This window comes from Arvicanthis niloticus, chromosome 1, assembly GCF_011762505.2.
Source record: "Arvicanthis niloticus isolate mArvNil1 chromosome 1, mArvNil1.pat.X, whole genome shotgun sequence".
NCBI lineage: Eukaryota > Metazoa > Chordata > Mammalia > Rodentia > Muridae > Arvicanthis > Arvicanthis niloticus.
In genome coordinates this window covers 154,305,653-154,329,820 of record NC_047658.1, presented here as the reverse complement: position 1 = coordinate 154,329,820, position 24,168 = coordinate 154,305,653, and the positions used below count along the sequence as shown (strand labels likewise).

The 24,168-nt window shown below is 43.7% G+C and overlaps 1 protein-coding gene across 1 annotated transcript in view; it reads right to left on the bottom strand.

The window, feature by feature from the left end:
* Cfap58 (cilia and flagella associated protein 58) overlaps positions 1-8,579 on the bottom strand; it is a 94,998-nt gene extending 86,419 nt beyond the window's left edge. The window contains exons 1-3 of the mRNA XM_034516683.2: positions 8,403-8,579; positions 4,923-5,204; positions 2,115-2,263 (exon numbers count right to left, since the gene is read on the bottom strand). Coding sequence (XP_034372574.1) covers positions 2,115-2,263; positions 4,923-5,204; positions 8,403-8,411 — 440 coding nt within the window. The 5' untranslated portion in view covers positions 8,412-8,579. The remainder of the gene's footprint in view (positions 1-2,114; positions 2,264-4,922; positions 5,205-8,402) is intronic.
* Between the last annotated feature and the right edge of the window lie 15,589 nt (positions 8,580-24,168).

Sequence of the window (24,168 nt, the reverse complement as noted above, 5' to 3'; positions counted from 1 at the left end):
TGCCTGTACATACAACATCAAAACTAGACCAATAGAGCAAGAAATACAAGAAACGGAGCAAGCAACATTAGGTTTGGTTAAGAGCGCCAAGGAAATGCACCTGTTCCTGGTGAGGGACTTTGTGTGCCCTGCTATACAGACTCTTGCAAGGCTTCTCCTAAAGTTCTCTTCTTTCGGGAGCTCAAAGCTTAAGTAGGTAAAGATGTTGTTCTAGTTTGTTTTTCAGTTGCTGTGATAAAGACCATGACCAAAGCAACTTGGGGGTAGCAATACCTCAGGTTGCAATCCGTCATGCAGGGAAGCCGGGGTGAGATCTCAAGGCGAGATCCTGGACACAGAAACTGCAGCAGAGACTATGGAGGGGTGCTGCTTACTGGCTTGCTCCGCATGGCTTGCTCAGTCTGCTTTCTTCTACAACCCAGGACAATATTGCCTACAGTAGGCTGGACCCTCCCACACCAATCATTAATCAATGATTAATGGTTTAATTAATCATTTAATTAATGTAGGCCCCAGACACTTGCCTACAGGCAATCTAATGAAGCATTTTCTCAGCCGAGGTTCCCAGATGACTTAGCTTGTGTCCAATTGATTGAATGAATGAATACATGAATGAAGCACAAAACTAACCAGCATGGGAATATCTTAAGGAATCTTTTAATACAATGTAACAAGGGTCATACTAGAAGTAGATGTTGGAGTCTGTGGAACAGGAGATTCAGTAGCTCTTCCATACTCACTGAGATCTGCAGTTGGAGAGAAGCCAGGATAGGAATGCTGATGGTGACAAAGTAAGGATGGTGTTCCAGATGGGTTTTAAAGGGTGAAAGGAGCTTATCAAGGGGAGAATAGAGAAGGGGCATCTTTAGCTTAGGGGGAAATGCTTGTGCAAAGATGGAGGTATACGCAATGAGTGAGGGAGGGCTCAGCACGTGGCTAGAGAAGCTGATTACAGCAGACATTTGAAAAGTCTTGAATGGCACCTTAAGGAAGCTGTCCTCTATCCTATAGGTAGACAACCAAGGACGAGGGCAGGAGGCTGCCTGCATGCTTCAGAAGCACATCTCGGGTTGCAAGGACGGCTAAAGAGAGAGTCATATTGCTGTAGGCAGGGCCAGCCGAGAATAGGGGTGTGGGCCAGGCAGCAGCACCAGCCACAGGAAGTCAAATGGACAAGACAAAGGTTAAGGGATGAAGAAGTAGCAGGGGGAAGAGCATCCCAGTTAATGGTAGGAACCTGAGCAGGTAGGAAAGATAGGGATTCGTCATGGAGGAGGGGTGAGAGTGCTGGGATGGGGAAGAGAGGCCAGTGTTCAGTTCTGTACAAGTTTAAGGGAGATAGCTGCCTTCCAAGCTTCCTCTCCTTACACTCTGCAGGTAAGCGTAGCTCTCGATACACAGTGACGCTTTGTCTGTAGCAGGAGGAAACACGGCTGGGCCAAAGGCAAAGAACAACTGGCCACGGGGTTTCCAATCCCAGTTCACACATCTACAATGCCACTGTATACTGAAGGACCAGCCAAGGAAGCTTGCAGAAGAGTGGGTAGAAAGATTCTGAGAGCCAGAGATCCAGGGCGTCTGCTTCAAGTTAGTGTCGTCTGTATATGAGAGGGGAGCCGTACCCATGAGGTATCAGCAATATGTCTGCCGAGATGAGACCTAAAAATGACAGCGCCGTGAGGCATGCCATTGTGGATGTAACATAATCTTTGGGGAGGACAAAGGGAGTCGTAAAAAGAAAAGGTAGGGAACATAGAGAGATGGCTCAGTGGTCACGAGCACTGGCTGCTCCTCCAGAAGGCCTGGCTTTGATTCCTAGCACCCATGTGGTGGCTCACAACCCCCTGTACCTCCATTCCCAGGGAATCTGATGCCCTCTTCTGGATTCCATGGGCACCCGGCAGGTAAGTGGTGCACAGGCATACATTCAGACAAAACACCTATACAGATAAACTTTTAAAAAACAAACAAATCTTAAAAATAAATAAAAACAGGAGTCGGGCAGTGGTGGCGCATGACTTTAATCCCAGCTAATTGTGGCAGCCTGCACCAGGTTGCTGCACACTGCCAAGGCAGAGGCAAGTTCACACACTATCAAGAAGATTTTGACCTACTTGCTGTCCTGATCCATTGACAGTCCAGACCCCTGCTCAACTAGTTTGGTCAGGTTCACTATTTCCTCTTTCAGGGCAAGAATGGTCTCCTTGGCCTTTTGCTCCTTATCATATGCCGAGTCCACCATCTTCCAGGCTTTTTCAATTTCCTGATGGGCCAGAGAATATCAGTGAGATAAAAAAAAAAAAAAAAAACAAATGGGATTCCGGATGCACAAAGAACCAGCTCAAAGAATAGCCCTATGACTACAGTTGACAGTCACTTTCCAGAAAAGAATGATGTGTATTATACAGAATGAGGGAGTTTGGACTGACTGAATTGTTGAGTGTGAGTAGCCAACAGGGAAGAGCAAGCATAGTTCAAGGAGTGTTTTTCCTTGTGCAGGGGATTATTTCTGATAAATTGGTAAATTTACAAAATTTCAAATGAACGCTTATATGCTTCACAAATATTTAAAATGGCTTTATTCTGTAAGAGACGATCATAGATCCAATCCTTAAATTACAGATAGGGAAACTTCTTAATATTTTTCAAGTACAAAATATATTTGAGTGGGGCGCAATGACACATGCCTGTAATCCTAATACAATGAAGGTAAAGGCAGGAGGATCATGAGTTCAAGACCAACCTGGGCTACATAGCAAGTTCAAGGCCAGCTTGGAAACATTTAGATACATATACACACGCACATACACATATGTACACACATTAATATAACAAACATACACACATATTATATATGCATTATATATTATATATGTATGTGTATATGTTTGTATATATGTGTGTGCACATGTGTGTTTTGTCCTCAGGTCCCTGGTGAGTGCCTGAAATGCAAGGTCAGCTTTAGATCATTGCACAGGGTCACTTCTTGCTGGTGCCAGAGTGTGCTCAGTAATCTTAGTAATTCCCATCTTCAGAGGACCACGCCCAGATCCTCATCAAATGCATGTTAGGCGAGCACTCTGCTCTTGTCCTTGGCTTATGTTGAGGGAGAGAACAATCTCACCGTGTGTCTCAGGATAGCCCGTTTGCTTAGAAACAGATGCCCATGAGGGAAAATAAACCCCATAGCAGGAAATAGAACTATGACCTATCCGGCCCTGACCTCCTTACTGTTGTGAAATGCAGGGCAGACTATTAACAAACACACTTAAAGGTGAATCCCTGCTGTTGGAGTAAAGGAACAACCTGTGCATTTGTCTGCGACAACCTTGAGTTTGTCCCGCACTTCAGTATCTTGAAACATTTTTGTCTAATAGAATCTGGATCCTTTATATAACTAAAAACCTGCAAAGTTTAGATGGAAATATTTAGCTTTTATGTTGACAAGGAATAAAATGAATGGAAGAGAGCAAATTCAAGTTTGCTATTCTAACACACAGAGAGTCCTCCTGAGTAACCACAGCCCATCCCTTGGTGACTCAAAGCAAAATGTCATTTTGTGGGTTCTATCCTGTTGGAGTAGTCATATGCACATCTGGGCAAAACAAGTGAAGGGTATCTAAATTGAGAATATGATTGCATAATGTTTTAGCCAAACTAATTTCACTAATTAGATTTTCATCAGTCTGTGACTTTCATTTCCAGTGTAAAAGTTTATAATGAAAAGTGTTTTTCCAATTATAAAATGAATTACAGTTTCCTTATATTTCATTTCCAGCAAGAAGAAGAAAATGACAGTAGAGAAAAAGTCATGCTACAGGAGAGTAGTTTCTAAGAAAGCAGGTCAGTCCTATCTTGTACTGGTCTTGGAAGTTAATTTGAATTGGGTGACATCTGATTGCTTGCTTTCAAGGGAATTACCTAAAACATTCACAAATCATTTCTCAGAGCTAGAGATTTAATTATAAATTATTATATCTCAACCTCTTATGACTTTGAGATCAACAGGGAACATTTGTGTTTTATCTTCAAGAAAATACAACACTCTTTGGGATGAAAACCACAGCGTGGAACAAAGGCAGACTTCCTCCAGATCCCCCTGCCTCTCCTAGAACATTTGGGGAGATGAAGAGACATGGCAAAGGACACTGAGAAAAGTGGTCGTGAAAATAACTCCCTGAGAACTCACAAAACAATCTCTCCTGGAGCAAGAGGAAAAGTAGAGATGTAAAAAATGCTTTTAACAAGGTATCAGGATGATTGATAGCTCAGTGGATAAATCGCTTGCCACAAAAGCACAAAGTTACACTCCCAGATTCCACTGGAGGTACAAGCTACAAGCTTCAATCTCAGGGAATCTAGGGAAGCTGAGGCAGGTGGACCCATGGCGCTAAAAGGGGCCAACCAGTCTAGTCTAATATAAAAGCACCAAGCTGATGAGAGGCCCTATTACTAAAAACAAGGTAGACAGCATCTGAGAAATAATGGTAAGCCACTGACCTCCACGTGAGTACACACATGATCATGCACACACTATGTGCGCACACACATGCATCAGCACACACACCCATGCATCTGCATGCACGCATACACACACTGTCAAGTGTATACTCATCTTGCATCAGAGAGAACACCCTGAGGTCCCCACCTTTGCACTATATCGCTAAGTCTTTTGGATAAGCCATTATTTCCCAGAAACTAGGCAGCAAAATATAGTGAAGTTCTCCGTTTGTTTTCAGCATGGTATACCTCGCCAGGGTTAATTACTTTCTTTGTAAAAGAGTACTCTTCCCTAGGCTTAACGAGTCTGTACATTGTGTACATTTTTATCTAATATCTGATGCCTTACCAGCCAGAGAGCTGTCAGTATAATGGATAAGTGATGTTCGAAATGCAAGTTCATCTGTTTCTAGATCACTGACCTTCTTAAGAGAGGCAATGGTGGTCTGGTCATCCTGAGAAAGCTTCAGGGCAGTGGCCACTTTGGCAGAGTTCACCACAATCTCTGCATTCAGCTCTCTGCATTTGGCCATGAGACGCTTCTCATTGTCGTAAGACTTTTTCATGATGGCGTGAAGCTTCTCATATTCAATCCTGAATTTTTCCAGACTTTTGTCTCCTGAAAGTTCACTGAGAACCTCCTGAAAATCTTTCTCAATTTCTTCAAATGCAGTTTCCTCCGGCACTACTTTTTCAGGCTTTTCCTGCAAGAAAGAGTGAGGATCTTGTCCCATCACTTCAAGAAATGACTGCTGGTGCCCCAGAATGAAAGGCTCTCATGCACATGGCTTGATGGTGTCCCAGAATACACACAAAGCAAAAGCCACCAGCTAACAGAAATATTGAAACTATATGTCAGAAAGGTTCCCTCAACCTCTGATGTATTTATATAGTACATACATACATACGTATGTATGTATGTATGTATGTATGTGGTATAATTAGTTGATATGAGGTTATACCCACGTAAGGTAAGCCTTAACTCCAATAAGACGAGCATCCTTAGCAGATTTTAGCAAAGACAAAGAGATACACAGTGAGACTATAAGGCTGACTAGGACTGCTGTAGTTGCAATCCAAGGAAGGCTAGACACTGCTGGCTATGGCCAGAGACTAGGAAGAGACAGGGAAAGATTTAATCAAGGTCTCAAAGGGAGTATGACCCTGCCAATGTTTTGACTTTTGACTTTCAGTATTGAGAACTGGGAGACAAAATATTTCTGTTTTAAGCCATTCAGTCTGTGGTACTTTGTTGCGGCTGCTCTGGAAAATGAGCACCTACTTATCAGGCAGTGCACAGCAGCACTTGTAAGGATAAAGGTTTGGTTAATGCATCCATCCATCCATTCAAGGACCGTTTATTCCACCTTGTATAGGGAAGTTCTGTGATGGAGCCTGTAAAGGCAACCGAGGTGAGGAACAAGTGTCCCATCCAGGGGGTATTTCTGTTTTACAACCTGATGGAGTATGTTCTGTGGTAACAGAAATAGAGAATTCAGCCTCTGCCATAAAAAGGCATTCTGTGTTCTTTAAGAACACGTAAAAGGAGACTTTCTCCCAGCTTTGAGAATAAAGCACACTTGGTGAAAAAAGTGGTACTCAGACCACTAGACGGAAGAAAAGGATTCTCACAGGTGGCTCTGGAGAAAAGACCATTCCCTGCAGCTGGCAATCCCCAAGAATGAGCTCACAGCCACGCAAGTGCCTGAGATGCCCACACATAAGAGCTGTGACAAGAAGAGGCAGAGACAGCCTAGGGGAGTGGACTGTGGTGCTGAAGTATGGATTCACGTTCTGTCAGCCACATAGACCCACTCAGAACTTCTAAGAGTGGGTATGGTTAGCACACTTTATTTATGCTTTCCACATTATGATGCTTTGATAGCCTACACCAAAAAGGCCTTAACACCCACTGCTCATCAAAGGAACCAAACAACATGATCTTTCATCCCAATAATAATAATAATAATAAAAATTCTAATCCATCCTGGAGATTAAAAGTAGCCTAGTTTGCCTCTTCTCCAAACAAGCACAGCTTGCTAAGTATAAGGAAACTTTATATAATCTTAGCTAAAAAAAAAAAAAATCTTGTACTCTTAATTAAATCCTTACACATGACGTGCAAGCAAAACATGGCTTTTCAAGATTTAAATAGACGTGGTGCCTGTAACACTTGGCGTAACAGCTTTAGTACTATTTTAAACCCAGCAGAGTTTTCCTTCCTAAAAGCAGATTATTGCACAGAACGTGATTCAACAAAGAAAGAAAAACCCTATTAAGCAAATGTGGTGGTGCTTCTGCTCTGTCTCATTGATACAAAACCTGAGTCACAAACACAAATTCACCGCAACAGTGTTCTGCGCTCTAGCCTAGAACGTGGTGTTGATGTCAGCACTGGATCAGCAGCCTAACGAACTATTTGTTTGCACCCAGGTTCTCCTTGCACACCTGAAACTTAGTACAGGAATAGAAAAAAAGTACCAAAGAAACATTTTAAAGAAACTTTTGTGAACAAAAGAGATGTATTTTCCTGATGTCGCTTCAAAAAGTATTCTATTAAAGGCAAAGCAGGAAAAAAGAAAAGAAAAAGAAAAAAAAAAAAACCTCTAGCTCTGACCACTGGGCAGTTGGTATCTTCTACATCATGAACCTTCCACCAATCCTCTACCCAGAGTGTCTGCCACGTGCCTCGCAGTGCTCTGGGCTCTGTGGATCATCCGCTTATAAGAAAAACCCATTCATGGAGAATGAAGAACAATGAGCTAAGAAGAGACCAGGAGAACCAGAGGAAACACAAAGCAAAGAGAGTAATGAAGGGTATGAATGAAAGCTAGCAGGACGGAGAAGAGAAGATGGAACAGAAAGAGGCATGGTAGAGACTAGGTAGTGGGCAACAGTGATGTGACCACAGTCTCCCCAGACACTTATTGATAGCACCTGGGAGCAGGAACAGTGTGGGGGATAAGGAACAATGTGTGGGGTGGAGCTTACAAAGGGAGACCTGGCATGGAGGGGGTGGGATGGAGAAGGGATGCAGAGGCACAGAGAAGACAAGAAGCAATCGGGCGGGGCACGGTGGTGCTAGGAGATGCTGGGAGCAGGGGCTGGCTTCATGGGTGTGGGCCCATTCAGTCATGCAAGACTTAGTACTAAGAAGACGTCTACCTTGGTTAAATTCTCTGCTGCCGCGTCTTAAAAGTCTTAGTAATTTTAAAAAGCTTTTCACTTTACTCTGGGACCCACAAATTATGCAGCTGATACTAGCTGGAAATTGTATATAGTAAGTTATAAGTGGGGGTACGCTTTGATAGGTCAGTGAAGAATTTAAGTAAGACTGGGATAAATGAGGGCTCTGCATGTCACGGAATGGCAAGGACGTAGGGCTGTTGAGGTTATAAATGAGGGGGCTAATGGACAGACAGGTTACTGAAGGATGCAGAAGTGAGCCCTCATCAGCGCGGCTGAAGATGAAGTGTCCTGTAGCACTGGCGAGAGACTGGGCTGTGGGATGTTAACACAGGGTCAATGAGAACACAGGGCAATGGCAATGATCTGGAGGACCGTGATGGAAGTGCGACAGCTTGTGATCATGTGTTAGGGGATCAGAGTGTGACAGGTGGACAGGTTAATAAGGAAGGTGACAATGAGACATTTTCAATAACATCATCTCTGTGGTATCGCCTGCAATTCAGACTGCAAGTCACGGTCTGAGAATTCATGGAGAGAGGAGAGGTGGTACAGAGAGAGAGAGCCACAGGAGAAAAGCATCAGGATGCACATAGCGAGGGTGCTGGTGAGCGAGGATCAGAATTACGGAGTGTAACAAAGGATGGGTTCCAGTAGGAGAGAGGTGACAAGGAGAGGACGAAGGAGAAAAAGCAAGAGGGGCGCTGACTCCTGACCTCCGTCATCCTGACGCTCTTTGGAGGCGGCCTCAAAGGCTGCCGAGGAGATCAGAAAACTGGGCTGGAGTCTGGAGAGGGGCTGTGCACTGCCCCCAGTGTCTAAAAGGGCGACACGTTTTTCTGATCTCCAGCCCCGGCGCCGAAATCCGGCGCTCGGCGCGTCTTCGGTCGCCTGGCAACCGCCACGCCCCCCCCCCCCCCCGCGGCTGATGCAAAACACACATTCGAAAGGGGCGGAGCCCCGTAGGTCGGTACCCCCGGGCAGTGGTCCGCAGAGAAATAAGCAAATATATACTGAAGTGGGTGGAGCCAAGGAACCGTGCCCCAGAGGAGAAGAAACCAATCAATGCACTGAATAGTACACTAGGATAATCAGTCTCGTCCACGAAATGTGGTTTTATTTCTTTCTCTTTATCGCTAGCCCTATTCCTAACGCTCAAATTCAGCTACAAAGATTATTAATAAGTGCTTGTGTGCTCAGATATGTATTTTTTTTAAAAAAATCAATCCCATTTTCTCGTGTGTTTTTTAGCTGAATATGCTGCTGAACGTTAGAAATCATCTCGTATGTTCTTTTCTCTGCGTTATTTCTAGGGTCTATCTTTATTGCACTGGTGCCCATTGCTTTGAACGTCTGCTTGGCGTTTTAAATTGAGGACCCAACACATGTCATTTCCTTCCTCCAAAGTTGAATAACAAGGCTGCCCCCAGTCCACCAATCAGCACCATGGCCGTTGATGTCTGATGCACATTTTCTGGACCTGTACGTAAATTCCCATAAAAGGGATGTTGATGAGCAAGGTTGTGCATAGGGGAATTCTGGGGACATCGTATTAAAACATGTTATGTGTGTCCTGCAAAAGAAATCTCGTCGAAGGGCCCCTGGGGCTACAACAACCTCTCCTCTCCCTTTCCATGTCCCTATGGTAAGATGTACCCTTCCACTTCGCCCACTACACTCCACATAGGCAAAAGCTCTGTTCCCTAGCAAACTCGTGAACCTGGGACGCTGTGACCACGTGACTATCCGAAGCGTGTACCTTTTCATGTTAATCTGCCTGAAAGTGGACTCTGCTTTCCAACTGCAAAGGTGGAGTCTGTACTACTATTCTAGTAGAAGGTGGTCACTTAATGTCACCAAATACTGTTAGATTTCGGCACACAAGCGCTGCCCTATAGTGTATTGTACCACAGTGTATGAGTCCTGGCTCAACACGTTTACTGAGCATCAAGCAATGGCTATACAAACATTAGTTCATCTAATTAGGCAATTTTCTAATTCTGTCAATGGGCTGGAAGAAGCAGAGGCACATTTTGCTTTTACTTTCACTTCCTCTCTTCACACAGTACATGAGCCTCTCTGGGCTTTCCTTCTGTGAGCTGCCTGTTCATAACCTTTGCCAACACTTTTCCCTTTAATCATTTATTGAAAATTAAAAGACTAAAAACAATAAAATGACATAGAAAAAATTTTACTTTTCTTTATTGGGATGTTTAAGCATTCATTTGAGGGATACCTAAGTAATTTTTTTTTAAATTTTATAGTCATACACAGTTTTACAGTAATATTTAGAAATCAATGTCAATCAAGAGGGTAAAAACTCATTTGCATATTACTTTTTTTTATTTGTAAAAATTCTCCATATGCACCTGCTTAACGGGCATACTACTTTGGCTCTATGGCTAGGTGAGACAGCTCAGTGTGTAAAGGTTCTTGCTGCCAAGCCAGATAACTTAAGGAGAGAGAGAGAGAGAGAGAGAGAGAGAGAGAGAGAGAGAGAGCGAGCAAGCACACGCACATGCGCACACAATGTTAAACCATAGTATTTTGTTCTTTTAGTTAGTCTTGAAAAGGCCCGATGAGTTGGGCTGGAGAGATGGCTCAGGTTGACAACACTGGCTGCTCTTCCAGAAAACTCGGTTTCAATTTCTAGCACCCACATGGTGGCTCACAACCATCTGTAACTCCAGTTACAGGGATCTGGTACCTCTGGTTCCTGAGGGTACCAGGCATGTACACAGTACACAGACACACCTGTGGGTAAACACCCATGCACATAAAATAATTGTTAAAAGACCAGAAGCAGTGTATATGTGTATATGTGGTACACAGGCAAAACAATCATACACATAAAAATAAATTTTTAATAGTTTTTAAAGTTGCTGGAGAGAGGCATGGAGAATGAAGGGGCATGTCTATATTCACTGCACTTCCAAGAGACGGGGGGGGGGGGGAGCAGAAGTATTGGGAGTTTGAGGCCCATCCAGATTGTGGGGGGGGGAGGGGGAGAGGGGAGCGAAAGTCTACAGAGTATTCACATCGACTTTGGTTATGTGGTGAGACTGTGGATCTTGCCCACTTTTCTATGTCTTTTCCTTCTTCATTTTGTGTCTTTGTGAAGTCTGGACAGGAGTCTTCATCAAAGACTGAAAACTGCTGTCTTCATTTTTTTATGGAACCATAGTCCTAACTTTTGATGCTTAACTCTTTATCCTTTCGCCCCTTCTATTTGCTGGTCTGTTTGTTCTTTCTCCATCAATTTATTCTACAGGCCTCACCAAGTTACCTTCTTCTTGCATGCAGTTCTCAAACCTGTCTGCATGGCCCTGGGAAAAAGACGGCAGTGAGCAGGCTTGCACAGTGTGAAAGCACGTGTCTCAAACTGAACACGGGCTTCACAAAAAAAAAAAAAAAAAAAAAAAAAAAAAAAAAAAAAAAAAAAAATCTCAGCAACTGTAAAAGGTTTTTAAATGCACGCAGCCAAAAATAAACTCATCCTTGAACATGTAACAGACTGAGCTGCTTCTGGCAGCATTTACCTGGGTTGTTTCACATGACTTCACTGCTGCCTTGGTTCTGAATGAACAAGACCCATACATGCCACCAAATCAATGAAAATCGAAAGCACAGAGCGTGAGGCACCTGGAACCTTAATTTTTTTTCAAAACCTATTTTTAATGATGGTTCTTAAACACTTTAACCTCCCTTGTAGCCCACCACCCACCAGATGTAGTGGGAAAGAAAGGATACAGGGGAAGTGGATCTGTTTAGAAAGGTTCTTTGGAGCAACTCCATCTGTGTTGTCTGGAAATCAGCAGTTCAGTTCACAGTCAGCAGTGGCAGCTTGACCCATTTGCAAACAATTCAGAGATACAGCAGCAGTCCAGTTAGGAAGAGTGGGGATAGCAGACATGAATCAGCGGAGGTGGCACAACCTAGCAGAGACAGCCAGGCCTCAGCCTCAGCAGGAGGGACCAGGAGGAATGCTAGAAGTTCTTGGCTGTGCCTCTCTCAGTGAATCAAAGATCAGCGAAGACAGGAGGCCAACAAGCATTGCACAGTGAGCTCTATAAGCAAGCCTAGCTCAGCCTCCATCACTGTTGGTAGAGTCCTATTTATACCCTCCAAACATCACGTGTCCTACACGGGTCTTGCCTCAGCACATACTTGTGTCTCAGTTGACATCTGCCAATCAGCTTGATCCTCAGAAGTGGCAAGAAACTGCGGCACACCACCAGAAGGTTTTTCTTGCATTTCTCTCTATGGAGTTCCGGCAAATGGAGCTCAACTATGCGTTATGGGCAGAGAAATACACGTGTGTCGTTAGCAAAGAATCCTTCATCGCGTGTCCTTTCATGTGCTTGCTTTAGCAGAACATCCTTTGACCTGTGTCTGCTTCAGCGAAACATTACTTCACAAGTCTGCCTTAGTCTTTCCTACCTGTGTCCGCTTCAGCTAAATGTTTCTTCAAGTTTTTGCCCCAGTAAAACAATGTCCAACTGACTTTCCAAAGAACCCTTAAGATTCCTCTTCAGACATGCCTATCAGACTCGAAATTATTATATGTTATTGCAGGATTTCTACTGTACATGGAAGGTTTCTATTCTCTTTGGTTTTGTTTTTAGTGTATTTATTTGTTTGTTTGTTTTGTTTGCCTGTTTGTTTTTCGAGGCAGGGTTTCTCTGTGAATCTCTGGCTGTCCTGGAACTCATTCTGTAAACCTGGCTGGCCTCCAGCCTAGAGATCTGCCTCCCTCTGCCTTGAGAGCTGGAATTAAAGGTGCTCACCACCACCCACATCCCCACCTGCCTGCGACGCACCAACCCTGACCAGCAGGAATTAAGACAGGGAACAACCGGTTCCTTCTCACAGCAGTTTACTCGGGATGCTTAGCAGTTGGTAGTCAAGATGGCGAGCCCAAGATCCCTTCCCGGGCGCAGCTTATAAACCCTGCCAGGAGCCTATGAACTCATGCCATGTGCAGCATACAACTGAGGTCACTAAACAGCAAAACAAGCTATGTGGGATAAACAATATATTTATCAGAGTGTGCTTCAGCTGTTATAGGCTTTTGAAAACCAAGTCTTTCATCAGGGTATATGGTTCCAGATGGCTGCAAAGTTGATCTAGCTGCTTTCTACTAAAGTCGGCTCCCAACACCTGGCCACAAGGTTTTCTATTCTTAAAGTAACATAATGACATAATTATTGGAAATAATTTTTAATATTTCCTTGCCAGCATTTCTCAGCATGCATCACATTTGTGCATCTTTGTGTTAGAATCTCTTGTTTTTTAAATTTCTATTTGAGTTGCCCACTTGAGTTTCATTTTTTGAAAATTATTAAGTAAATTTTGACTTGGGATTAGAACAGAATTGCCAGAAATTTTCTAAGTGGCTCATAACAAAATTCTGGCATTTTAAAAGCTTCAGATGTACGGTTAGTGGCATTCTCAGTATTGGTGACTAATAAGACCAGAATATCAATCAACTCTGACAAACACTGAAGGTGTTTTATATCCTGCCCAATATCAAATGTTAGCCAAGGTTAGCTAAAAATAAGAAAGCATGCATATCTCACCAGCATGCCATTTTGCTTTTACTTTAAAATATGGTAAAACTAAATGTACACCTAAGAAATGTTTTAAAATTAATTTCTTTTTGACTCATTATCAGAAAATATTTGACATGTACACCTATTTTTTTATACTTATATAGCAAGAGACATGTAAAATTTTCTTGGGGTTATGAGTAGAAATTTTTAAGAAGAGTTCAGGCATGCTAAGCTCACAGAAAAAAACAGTAGGAGCTCAAAGGATGTAGACACTGTTATTCTGACATCATAATTTATGATCTGGGGAAAACGAAGATCCCAATGTGGTCAGTCAGGGATCCCACGGGGTAGAAAGATGTGTGCTGTGCTCAGATCATAGGCGTGAGCTCCAGACATACATCAAGGTGGGTGGGAAAATGGATAATGGATGGACGAATGGACGTTTGAACAATTCTGTTTATGATAATAGAACAAAATTATTACCTGTTTTCTAACCTGGGAACTGGAGTCTCTCTGCTCCCCCCTAGTCGTTGCAATAACAAAGAGAACACTAGATGGCATTGTTCTACAGAGAGTCCTCACCTTTCACAGCCTGGAGGACCAGCACTGAGAGAGCAGTGTTTTAATCCCATTCCTCTTTGTACACACTTATTCCCTGAACACCTAGTATGTGCCCTACCCTATACTGCATATGGTGAAAGAAAAAAATACAGAACGTGCTAAAATTCCCCAGTTGAACACAAAGAAAATCAAAATGCGTATGCCGCCTTCCCTTCCCAAAGCTTCTTCAGAACAGTCAAAAGTAGATCTAGTAAGCATGGAATGAGAATGCAGGACCCTGTGTGCCTTGGACCTTTGACCTTAGTTCCTTGAAGATGTAAAGGCCGGAACTCGAACTGTTTCTCTGCCTAGAATTTGGGACCACCCCAATCCCAAGCCAGAGTGTTCCAACATATCCTTCATTCAGATTTCACATCCGCGGTGAATTCTTTCCTGGCAAGAATTCCCATACCCTGTGTTCTGCCTCTTAGACTATCTCATGATGGTAACGGATGATCTGATCGTGTAAATGGTTGATCCCCATCTTCCTCACAAGGCAGATGAACAACAGAAAAACAAAGATCATCATGTAAGCCTTGCCCTAGGCTTGTACTCAGTTGTATTGGGTTTATGGGCTGAATTGTCTCACACACACAAACACACACACACACACACACACACACACACACACACACACACATCCCAGGTCATATATTAACACTCTAACCCCTCATAGCTCAGAACGAGATTGCATTTAGAGGTGGGGGCCCTGAAGTTGTGAAGCAATCTGGCCATACTAGCAGGAGCAAGCACAGATACAGGAAAGCCAAGAAAGAGTCCACGTGAGACAGCAAACTTGCTGACACCTTCAATTTAGACTTCTAATCCCCAGAATTATGAAGAAATAAATTCCCAGCTCTTAGGCAACCTGATATATGGGCCCATTGATCTCTTAGATAACAGCCAATTCCCAGCTGACTAGTGTGTGAGGCATGTAACCCTGGCAAACAATGTATCCAGCAACACTGTAGAGTAAGTAAGTATCCAGTGAATGGCTAGTGAATGGAGTCCTCAGATATGAAAGTGAAGGAAGCCGTGGGGAAAGGGAACTGAAGTCAAACTTAAAGAATAAGGATAGAGACACGGGAGGAAATAGAAGAGATCCAAACTCTAGGAAATAGCATGGACACATGCCAAGACAAGGCTGCAAAAAAGCCTCCTGCAAAAAGGATGGGATCTTAGACTTGGGAGGTGGCTCAATACTTAAGACCACTCGCTTTCTCAGAAGACCAAACTTGGTTCCCAGCACCCATATCAGGAGGAGCACAACCCACTTATAGCTCCAGCTCTGGGAGATCTGATACCTCTGACCTCCATGGACTCTAGCACACATATGCACATGTGTGCACATCTGTGCACATGCACACACACACACACACACACAATAAATAAATAAATAAATAAATAAATAAATAAATAAATAATAAAATAATTTTTAAAAGAAGAAGGTACCATTCCTATCAGGAACCAGGCGACACTGTTAATAGGAGGGTAGGGGTGAATGGTAGAAAACTGTGGGAGAATAGCAGAGAAGTGGCCACAAACTAGGAGCAGAGACAGCCGTGGATACACCTATTTGTTCTGCAGGATAGCTCAAATGTTGGCACAAGCTGTAATTCCTCTGTAAAGCCCCTCGATTAAATCCGAATGCAACAACCTCTTAACAGTGCCCTCCACGGACAGCTCAGCTGTGTGCATAGCACAGCTATAACGGCAGTATTTATTGTGGAGAGTGCTGTCCTCATCGGTGATGCCCAGTGAGACAAGAGAATAAATCTCCATCAGAGCGGAGTCTCTAGCTTGCAGCTCTCCAGCCTGAAAGGCAAAGCAATTGTACGTCACAGGAACTCTTCGGTGGATCGCAGAAGTCCCGCAGGCCATCAGAGGCCCGCACAATCCGCCATCTCCTTCAAACAATTAACTTCTACCAAGTTCAGTAGATCTCCATGAAGCCGGATGCTCTCACTTGCTCAGCCTGCCTCCCAGAGCTGATTTTATTATATTTTCCTAGGAATTTGTATCTAGGGTCACAAGTTGTCAGTCAAGTACAGCTGGAGCCTGAAACTGGGCATGCTAAGGCCAAGAGAGGCAGTCAAAGACACACTTGGGAGAGAAGGAAACATGAAGGAAACATGAAGTCAGGTCTGGCGGTTCATGTCTGTAATCCCAGCTCTGAGGAAATGTGGGCAGAAGGGTCACAGGTTTGGGCCTGACTGCCCAGACCTACAAAGCAAAGCTTTGTCTTAAAGCAATTAAAACAAAACAACAACAAAGAACCAAGTGGTGGTGGCACATACCTTTAATCTCAGCACCCAGCTGGATCTCTGGGTTCGAGGCCAGCCCGGTCTACAGAGTGAGTTCCAGGACAGCCAGGGATACACAGGAAAACCCTGTCTCAAAAACAAAAACGAACAAACAAAAAACACCCAGAATGGAAAAGGAACAGGGAGGAGGAGCCACAGGCTCCCCAGAGCTGATGAAGGAGACAATTCCTCCATCCCTAATAACAGGTCCCAGGGAGGCCCTGCAATACCTGCTTTCCTGGGTTCTATTGATGTATTGTATGCCCCAACAATATTAGTTTATTTGTCTCAGCTAAATGAAGAGACTTTTCATCGCCTAGATCCATGATCCACCCTCCGAAAGTCAAGCGCTGACTGACACGGGTCCTGTTTACACAAGCATTCTTCCCAAATTGCTGGATTTACCGTCCGTGGAATCTAGAACTACATTTGGGCCCTCGATGACATGGTAAGAGCTGCTGCAGTCATCGTGCCTAACATTTCCCCCAGGCTGTTGGGAAGATTAAAAGCCCATGTGTTACAGAAAATTGTTATCATTTATCAGCCAACCCTTTGGTCACCTTAGATGACAGAGCCGAATCCCAGCTGGATGGTGCTCTCCAAAACTGTGCTGTGGCATATTTTATTTCTTTAATCTCCTCCTTTCCAGCCCGCTGCAGACCTAACTTAACAGAACATCCTTTGAGCGTCTGACATCAGTTCCCAAAGGGTCCACAGACAAACTCCCCGCTTGGTACCTAAGGAAGCAGTGAAGCTCAGACAGATATATGGGGAAGATGGGAAGGTCAGGAGGCAGGTGGGAGCAAGGAAGCAGCCACTGTGGCTGCTCATTTTTACCCTGAAAAAATAGCTCTTCCCACCCCCAGAGGAGGTGAGAGTAGTCTCCTAACTGGAACATGTCACCCGTCTGGAATGCAGCTAGCTTCTCAGCAGCTGTTCTCACTCAGGTGAGGTGACTGGGCACAACTGGTTAGGCCAGCTTTTTCAAGTGCATGTGTCTTGCTCAAGAAGCCAAAGTTGCTGGCTCTCTTCTTACTGAACTGACAAGGACTCGCACAAACCAAGTCTGTGGCTGACCAGGTTGGCACCCCACAAAATATACCCACTATAAATAAATAAACATTTTTAAGTTAAAACATGAAGACTTTTGATGATGGTTCAATTCCAACTATCCGCTAAAAAGAGTTAAACTTTCAAACACTTCTGGGTTTTACATATGTGGATCCTGTACTGGCTAGTTTTATATCAACTTGACACAAGCTAGAGACATCAGAGAAGAAGAAACCTCAATTGAGAAAATGCCTCCACAAGATCCAGCTAGAAGGCATTTTCTCAATTGACCAATGTGGGAGGGGCAAACCTGTTGTGGGTGGCACCATCCCTGAGCTGGTGGTCCTGGGTTCTATAAGGAAGCAGGCTGAGCAAGTCATGAGAAAAAGCCAGTAAGCAGCACCGCTCCATGGCCTCTACATCAGCTCCTGCCTCCAGGTTCCCACCCTGCTTCAGATCCTGTCCTGACTTCCTTCAGGGATGAGCAGAAATATGGAAGGGAAAGCCAAATAAAGCCTTTCCTCCCCAGCTTGCTCTTGGGTCATGACTGCAATCAAAACCCTGACTATGACAGTTTATTGTCCAGCTAATCAATTAATTATTTATACTTATTCTAGGGATCTAACCAAAGGCCTTGGGCATACTAAGCAAGCACTCTACCATTGAGCCATATCACCATCCACTTAGTATGTTTCAGGCATACAGGGTCCTGAAGCTGGACATGGTGGCCAAACACTAGTTCTAATAAGTGGAGACTGAGGCAGGAAGACCAAGAGTTTAAGGCAAGTCTGGGCTACCTAGGGAGACCCTGTCAGAAAGAAAGAGAGGAAGGGAAGGAGGGACAGAGAGAGGGAGAGAGGTGGGAGGGAGAGGGGGAGTACTCAAAGACCACTGTTACAGCATACAAGAGCCATAGGTAGCATGTAAGGATGGCACAGCTGTGAGCCACTGAGATTATACGAGTAAAAGCAAGAGGTACTGTGAGTCGGGTCTGCCATCTAATTCCTGATTTAGTACAATGTTGAGTAGAGAGTATTTACTATCTGTGAAATGAATGGATGAATGAATGAGGGAATGGAGGTTTTTCTTAATTTCCAACATACTGGTTTGTACCATCTTTAAACATAAAGTATAGGGAGAGACATGAATGTGTCATAACCAAGAATAATCTTGATGGAAACCACCCATCAGTTCTTCCTCGCTTTCAAGCAGCCTATGTTACAATGTTATAGAAAATTAACACGTACAAACCAGAACACTTCTATCACAGAGGAGCTAGAAAGGTAGTTTCTCTTAAAGGTTTTTCAAAGTGTAGATCTTGATTTGTGGCTAGAAATTTTTTTAAAGGGAGGGCTCTCAACACCTATATCACCCCCTCTTCCTTTAAAAAGTCTCAGAGAACATATGGAAAGGGTGATAGAAAGATTATAAGAACCGTGGGTCAGAGAGGACTAGGGGAGACCGTCTTCTAAATGTGATGGGGCCAGTGTGCAGCACCTGTGGTTGCCTGCACAGCTCTGTACCAGATTAAGCCGGGTGACACTCAGTCATGGTCAGAGGAGAGGCTCACAGGGCCCCCACACCTAACTGATAAGCATTTGGCAGATGAAGGCTGTTGAGTTCTTCAGCGCTGTGGCCCATGACAGGCTGCCCAAGCTTCAGTGGATGGCTGTATGCATGAGAGTACACGCAGTACAATGTAGATTCCATGGGTTACAAAGAAGAGAAAGGAAAGGAGGAAGAGAAAGCATGGAGTCTGAAGGAAGATACACTGGTGGGGTCTTGGAGCAGTTGGGGGGCAAAAATGGGGGCTGGATGTGAATTAATGTATGAAAGCAAAATATACAATAAAAATTAAAAATAAGAAAAGCAGAAGACGAATGTTGTCATAGCTCTAATCTAGAACACATGATACCAAAAATCATCAAGCAAGTCAAATCAGCAGCTTCTCCAAAAACAGAAAAGGAAACCTAAAAACAAAAAGAAGAAAATCAAAGCAAAACCAAAATGAACAAAACACGCATAGCAGTCTTTTAAAACACCCGTTTTTTTTTTTTTTTTTTTTTTTTTTTTTTTTTTTTCAATACCATATTTACCTTGTGGAAGGCACTAAGCTGTAAAGAGAGAGAGAGACAGAGACAGACAGAGACAGACAGACAGGGAGAGACAGAGAGAGACAGACAGAGAGACAAAGACACAAAGAGACAGAGACAGACAGACAGAGAGAGAGAGACAGAGAGAGATGTTTGAACACTCTTGGTCTACCTATTGGAATCTGATTCTTGGGGAAGTTAAGTGCCGATATGTATTTAGAGGAAAAAGGCACATTCTTCCAATGGTTTGAACAAGAATAGCCTCATAGGCTCATGTGTTTGACTACTTGGTCTTCCTTTGGTGGAACTGTTTGGGAAGGATTAGGAAGCTGGAGGAGGTGTGTCACTGAAGGCAAGCTTTGAGGTTTCAAAAGCCCACACCAGCTCCCAGCTAACTCTTTCTGCCTCATGGTTGTGTCTTAAGGTATAAGCTCTTAGCTACTGCTCCCGTGCCCTGCCTGCCTGCTTGCCTGCCTACCTGCTGCCATGATGATTATGGACTCTAATTAGCTGAAACTGTAAGCCCTAAATAAATTCTTTCTTCTATAAGTTGCCTTGGTCATGTTTTATCACAGCAATAGAAAAGTAACTGAGACAAATCTAGTAGGACTTCAGCAAAAAAAAATATACCATGTAGCGATTCAAGTCAAGATTCTGGAGCCCAAGTGTCTACCTTGTTTTCCCTCTTACTAGCTGTGAGACCTTATGTCATTTTATCACTCTTGGCCTTAATTTCTTCAACTGTTAAGTAAAATCTAATGCTATCTACTACATAGAATTCTTATGAGAATTTGATGGGTCATTATAAGTCTAGTGTGAAGCCAAACTATCCACTGATGTCTAAGCAGCAATGTAGCTTCGAGTCCAGACAGCTTCTCCAGCCTTGTGGCCCTCAGCAGGCAGTCGATGGGGATGGTTGGCCAGAGCTGACTTTCAGGAAAGAAACAGCCAAATGCAAGTCATCCATCTCACCCGACTGACACCTTTGAGGTCTCAGCAAAACAGCATGTTCCAGGGAGACATCCTGTTCACGAACATGCTTTTATCTCTCAGAATTCCAGACAGGGTGAAATCCAGGGTGGTGAGGGACTGGGAACATCATGCCAAGTGCCCTTTCCCCTCCAGGGGCCTGTAACAGCTCGCACTGGCTTCCTGATTCTCCTGCTGTTGTGCCTTTTACTCCACATTTTGGGATCACCACAGCTGGGGGTGAACAGGAAGTCTGTCCCCGTGTATTCAATTATTTAAAATTTCCAGTTATCTTGACTTTGCAATATAAAGTTGGCCCAGCGTTTGTCACAAGTCACCTTTCACTGTGGAATTTGGGGCTTCATGTATCACCTCGGGGGCATGAGAAGCTTCTACACATGCACGTACCAGAACACTAGGCAAAGTTGTAACTGGCCGTTCACAAATAAAGACACAACAATGGCCTGTATCAATGTTGTGTTCAGGGACTACACCCAAAGGCTCCCTCAGAACTAGCTTCTTGCACACTCATGGATCTTGCCACACTCTTCACAATAGCCTAGACATGGACCAAGCGTAGATGCCCATCAGTGGATCAACAGTGGATCAATGGACGGGGGGGGGGGGGGGGGGGGGGATGCTCATAGGATTTGAGGAAGCCTTAAAGAAATACAAATGCTAACATTTGCAGGAAACTGGGTGTGGCTGGAAATCAGCATGTTAAGTGAAATAAGACAGGTTCAGAAAGAAAAATACCACATTTTCTCTCTCATATGTAGAACCAGGATTTAAATTCCTCACCACCCCACCATGAGTGCATTCATGTGTGAGAGTGTGCACCCATTTGTGTGTGTGTGTGTGTGTCTGTGCATGCACACTCACTCAGATATTCTGGTGTGTGCACATAAGTGCCCTACCTCTGCTCCTCCTGATTCTGAAGCAAACACTTAACTCCCTAGCCCCTTCCAGAGCAGTGGGTTTCAACCTTCTTAACTGTGCAACCTTTTAATGTACTTCTTTTGTTGCTACTTCACAACTGTAATTTTGCTACCACTATGGATCATAATATAAATATCTGTATTCTCCAATCAATGGTCTTAGGTGACCCCTGTGAGGGTTGTTTGACCCTCAAGAGCCTCCCAACCCACATGTTGAGACCTGTTTTAAAGCCTGTGTGTGGTGACATGGGCCTGAAATTCTAGTCCTCAAAGGCAGTGGAGAGAGAGTTCCCAGTTCCAGCCTCCTTACACAGCGGGGGGGGGGGGGGGGGGGGGGATGAGAGGGGGGGAAAGGAGGGAGAGAAGGGGAAGAAGGGAAGGAGGGAGAAACAGGGGGGGTGGAGGAAGGGAGGGGGGGTGGTATTCTTATCTGGCATTTATCATCAGGATTTCTAGCGGTGCCTTGGGAGCTGAACCTCACCCTGTGTGAGTCACACTGCAGGTGTAGTTGTTTATTTTTGGACATTGTATTCTAAGGACTATTTGGCATCTGTTGTAATGATTAGTTTTCTGTTCTCTCCTGATCTGTTTGTGCTGTAAGCTTCTGCGATTCTTTTTGCTAATATTCTACTTCTACTTAAGATTTATTATTTATTTAGTTTTATTTGATTTTATGTGTATGAGTGTCTCTACAAGCATATGTGTCTGTGTACCATAAGGTGGCTTGGCACTCAGGAAAGCCAGAAAAGGACACTGCACTCTCTGGAACTGGAGTTACAGACAGTTGTGAGCTCCCATTTCAATTCTGGGAATTGAACCTGGGTCCTTTACAAACGCAGCCAGTTCTCTTAACCACTGAAGCTCTCTCTCTAGCTCATGTTTAAGATTTCTGATTCAGAACCCATAAGTGAAATTATTACTTTTCTTTCCCTTTTTTGCCAGTTATTTCATTTTATGTCATTTGTATACTTTTGAATTTCTTGAGATCATAATACAATTTTAATGTTTCTCCTTTTCCTTCCCTCCCTTCAAACCCTCCCATATATCCCTGCCCACGCTCCTGAAAAATCATGGCTTCTTCTTTTATTATTGTTATTGTTTGTATCTACACATTTACATAATTCAGATTTTGCACTGGACAAACAAGTATGTGCTCTTTTAACATAGTCCACTGACTTAACGGGAAAATATTCTATCACTAAAGGTTTTAAGTATGAATATTTAATTCTTTTGAGTATTTGTAGCTTTTCAATTTTATCTGTCCTCTCCTTTACATTCTGACTATTGCTGCCCCCTTCCCCAGGACTAGGGATCTAACCAAGGCTCTGAGAAGATGCTGTGCTACTCAGCTATCACCTCATGCAGCTGTGACACTGTAGGCCCTTTTCCGAGGTATTCTGTTATCTCAAGGACTTACAGGGCCAGTGCTCCCACCTATGAGTCTACAAACTTATAAAGTTCGTGAGATTCATTTTCTAACTTGGCCTATAACTCTTCTATCCTTTTAAAACGTATTTTTTTATATGAGTATGGTACTGGGTATTGGATATAGGGCCATTAAACTACATACCCAATCTAAAAAAAAAAAAAAAAAAAAAAAAAAAAAAAACTTATTTTGAGACATTGATTAAGTTACCAGGCTTGACCTGAACTCACCTTGTAGTCCAGGCAGGCCTTGAACTTTTGGTCTCCTGGAGTTAGAAGCTTGCACCACTTGATCTGCCTGGGTTCTCTCTTAAGTGCATCTGCAATGGATGCTGTTTATTTTGCTAAGTATCAGAATGAACAATTGAGTTTTACATTTGCCTCTGACAGACCAAGGAGATTCAGTGCTTTGAACCCAGCTTTTATCTTTTATCTTCTTAACTTCAGGACTGACTCTCTCTCTCTCTCTCTCTCTCTCTCTCTCTCTCTCTCTCTCTCTCGTGTGCGTGTGCGTGTGTGTGTGTATACCTCACAGCCATGCAAGGCATAAGGTGTTTGACTTACATGGAAACTGTCCTAGCTAAGAGTTACTATTGCTATCATGAAACACTGTGACCAAAAGACGTTAGGGAGGACAGGGTTTGTTTGGCTTACACTTCCACACTGCAGTCCATGATTAGAGGAACTCAGGACAGGAACTCCAACAGGGCAGGAACCTTGAGGCAGGAACCAGTACAGAGGCCATGGAGGAGTGCTGTTCGTTGGCTTTCTCTGCCTGCTGTCTTATGGAACCCAGAACCACCACCAGTCAAGAGATAGCACCACACACACAATGACCCAGCCCTCCCCTATCAATCACTAATTAAGAAAATCCCCTTGCCTGCAGCTGGATCTTATGGAGACATTTTCTCAGTTAAAGTTCCTTCCTCTCAGATGATTCTAGTTTGCTAGTCAGACAGTTGATGTAAAACTATCCAGCACATAGACAATCTTTTTGTTGGTTTGTCTTCGTTTTATTTTGAAACAAGGTCTTGTTGTGTATCCTCCCTATGTGATCCAGGATGGCTTTGAACTCATGATTATCTAGCTCAGACTTCCGGGGGTTACAGGTATACACCGCTGCTTTTTTATTAGTCCAGACCCCAAACAAACCACATACTGACTTCCTTACCCAATGCCAATGGGGGAGGGTGGGGAGGGTTTTGCTAATGTTGCATTAAAGAGCCTTCCCAGAATTCCAGCTTCAGACAAACATCTAAAGTCTAAAGTTTTGTCTTTCTAGAATTCAAGACTTGACGGCTTTAATCATCCCCTTCCCTAGGGTGTCCGACCCAGGCAAGGATTCTGGGAGTGATTGCCTTTCCTGAGACCTGAAGACTAAACACATAATTAGGAACAAATAGTGTGTGTGTGTGTGTGTGTGTGTGTGTGTGTGTGTATGTGTGTGTGTGCATGAGTGCATGCGTGTGTGTGTGTAAAATTCAGTGTGGCACATGAGTAAGACATATGCTTGGGCACATGAAAAGAGACTAGTCAGGAAAGGCTTATATGG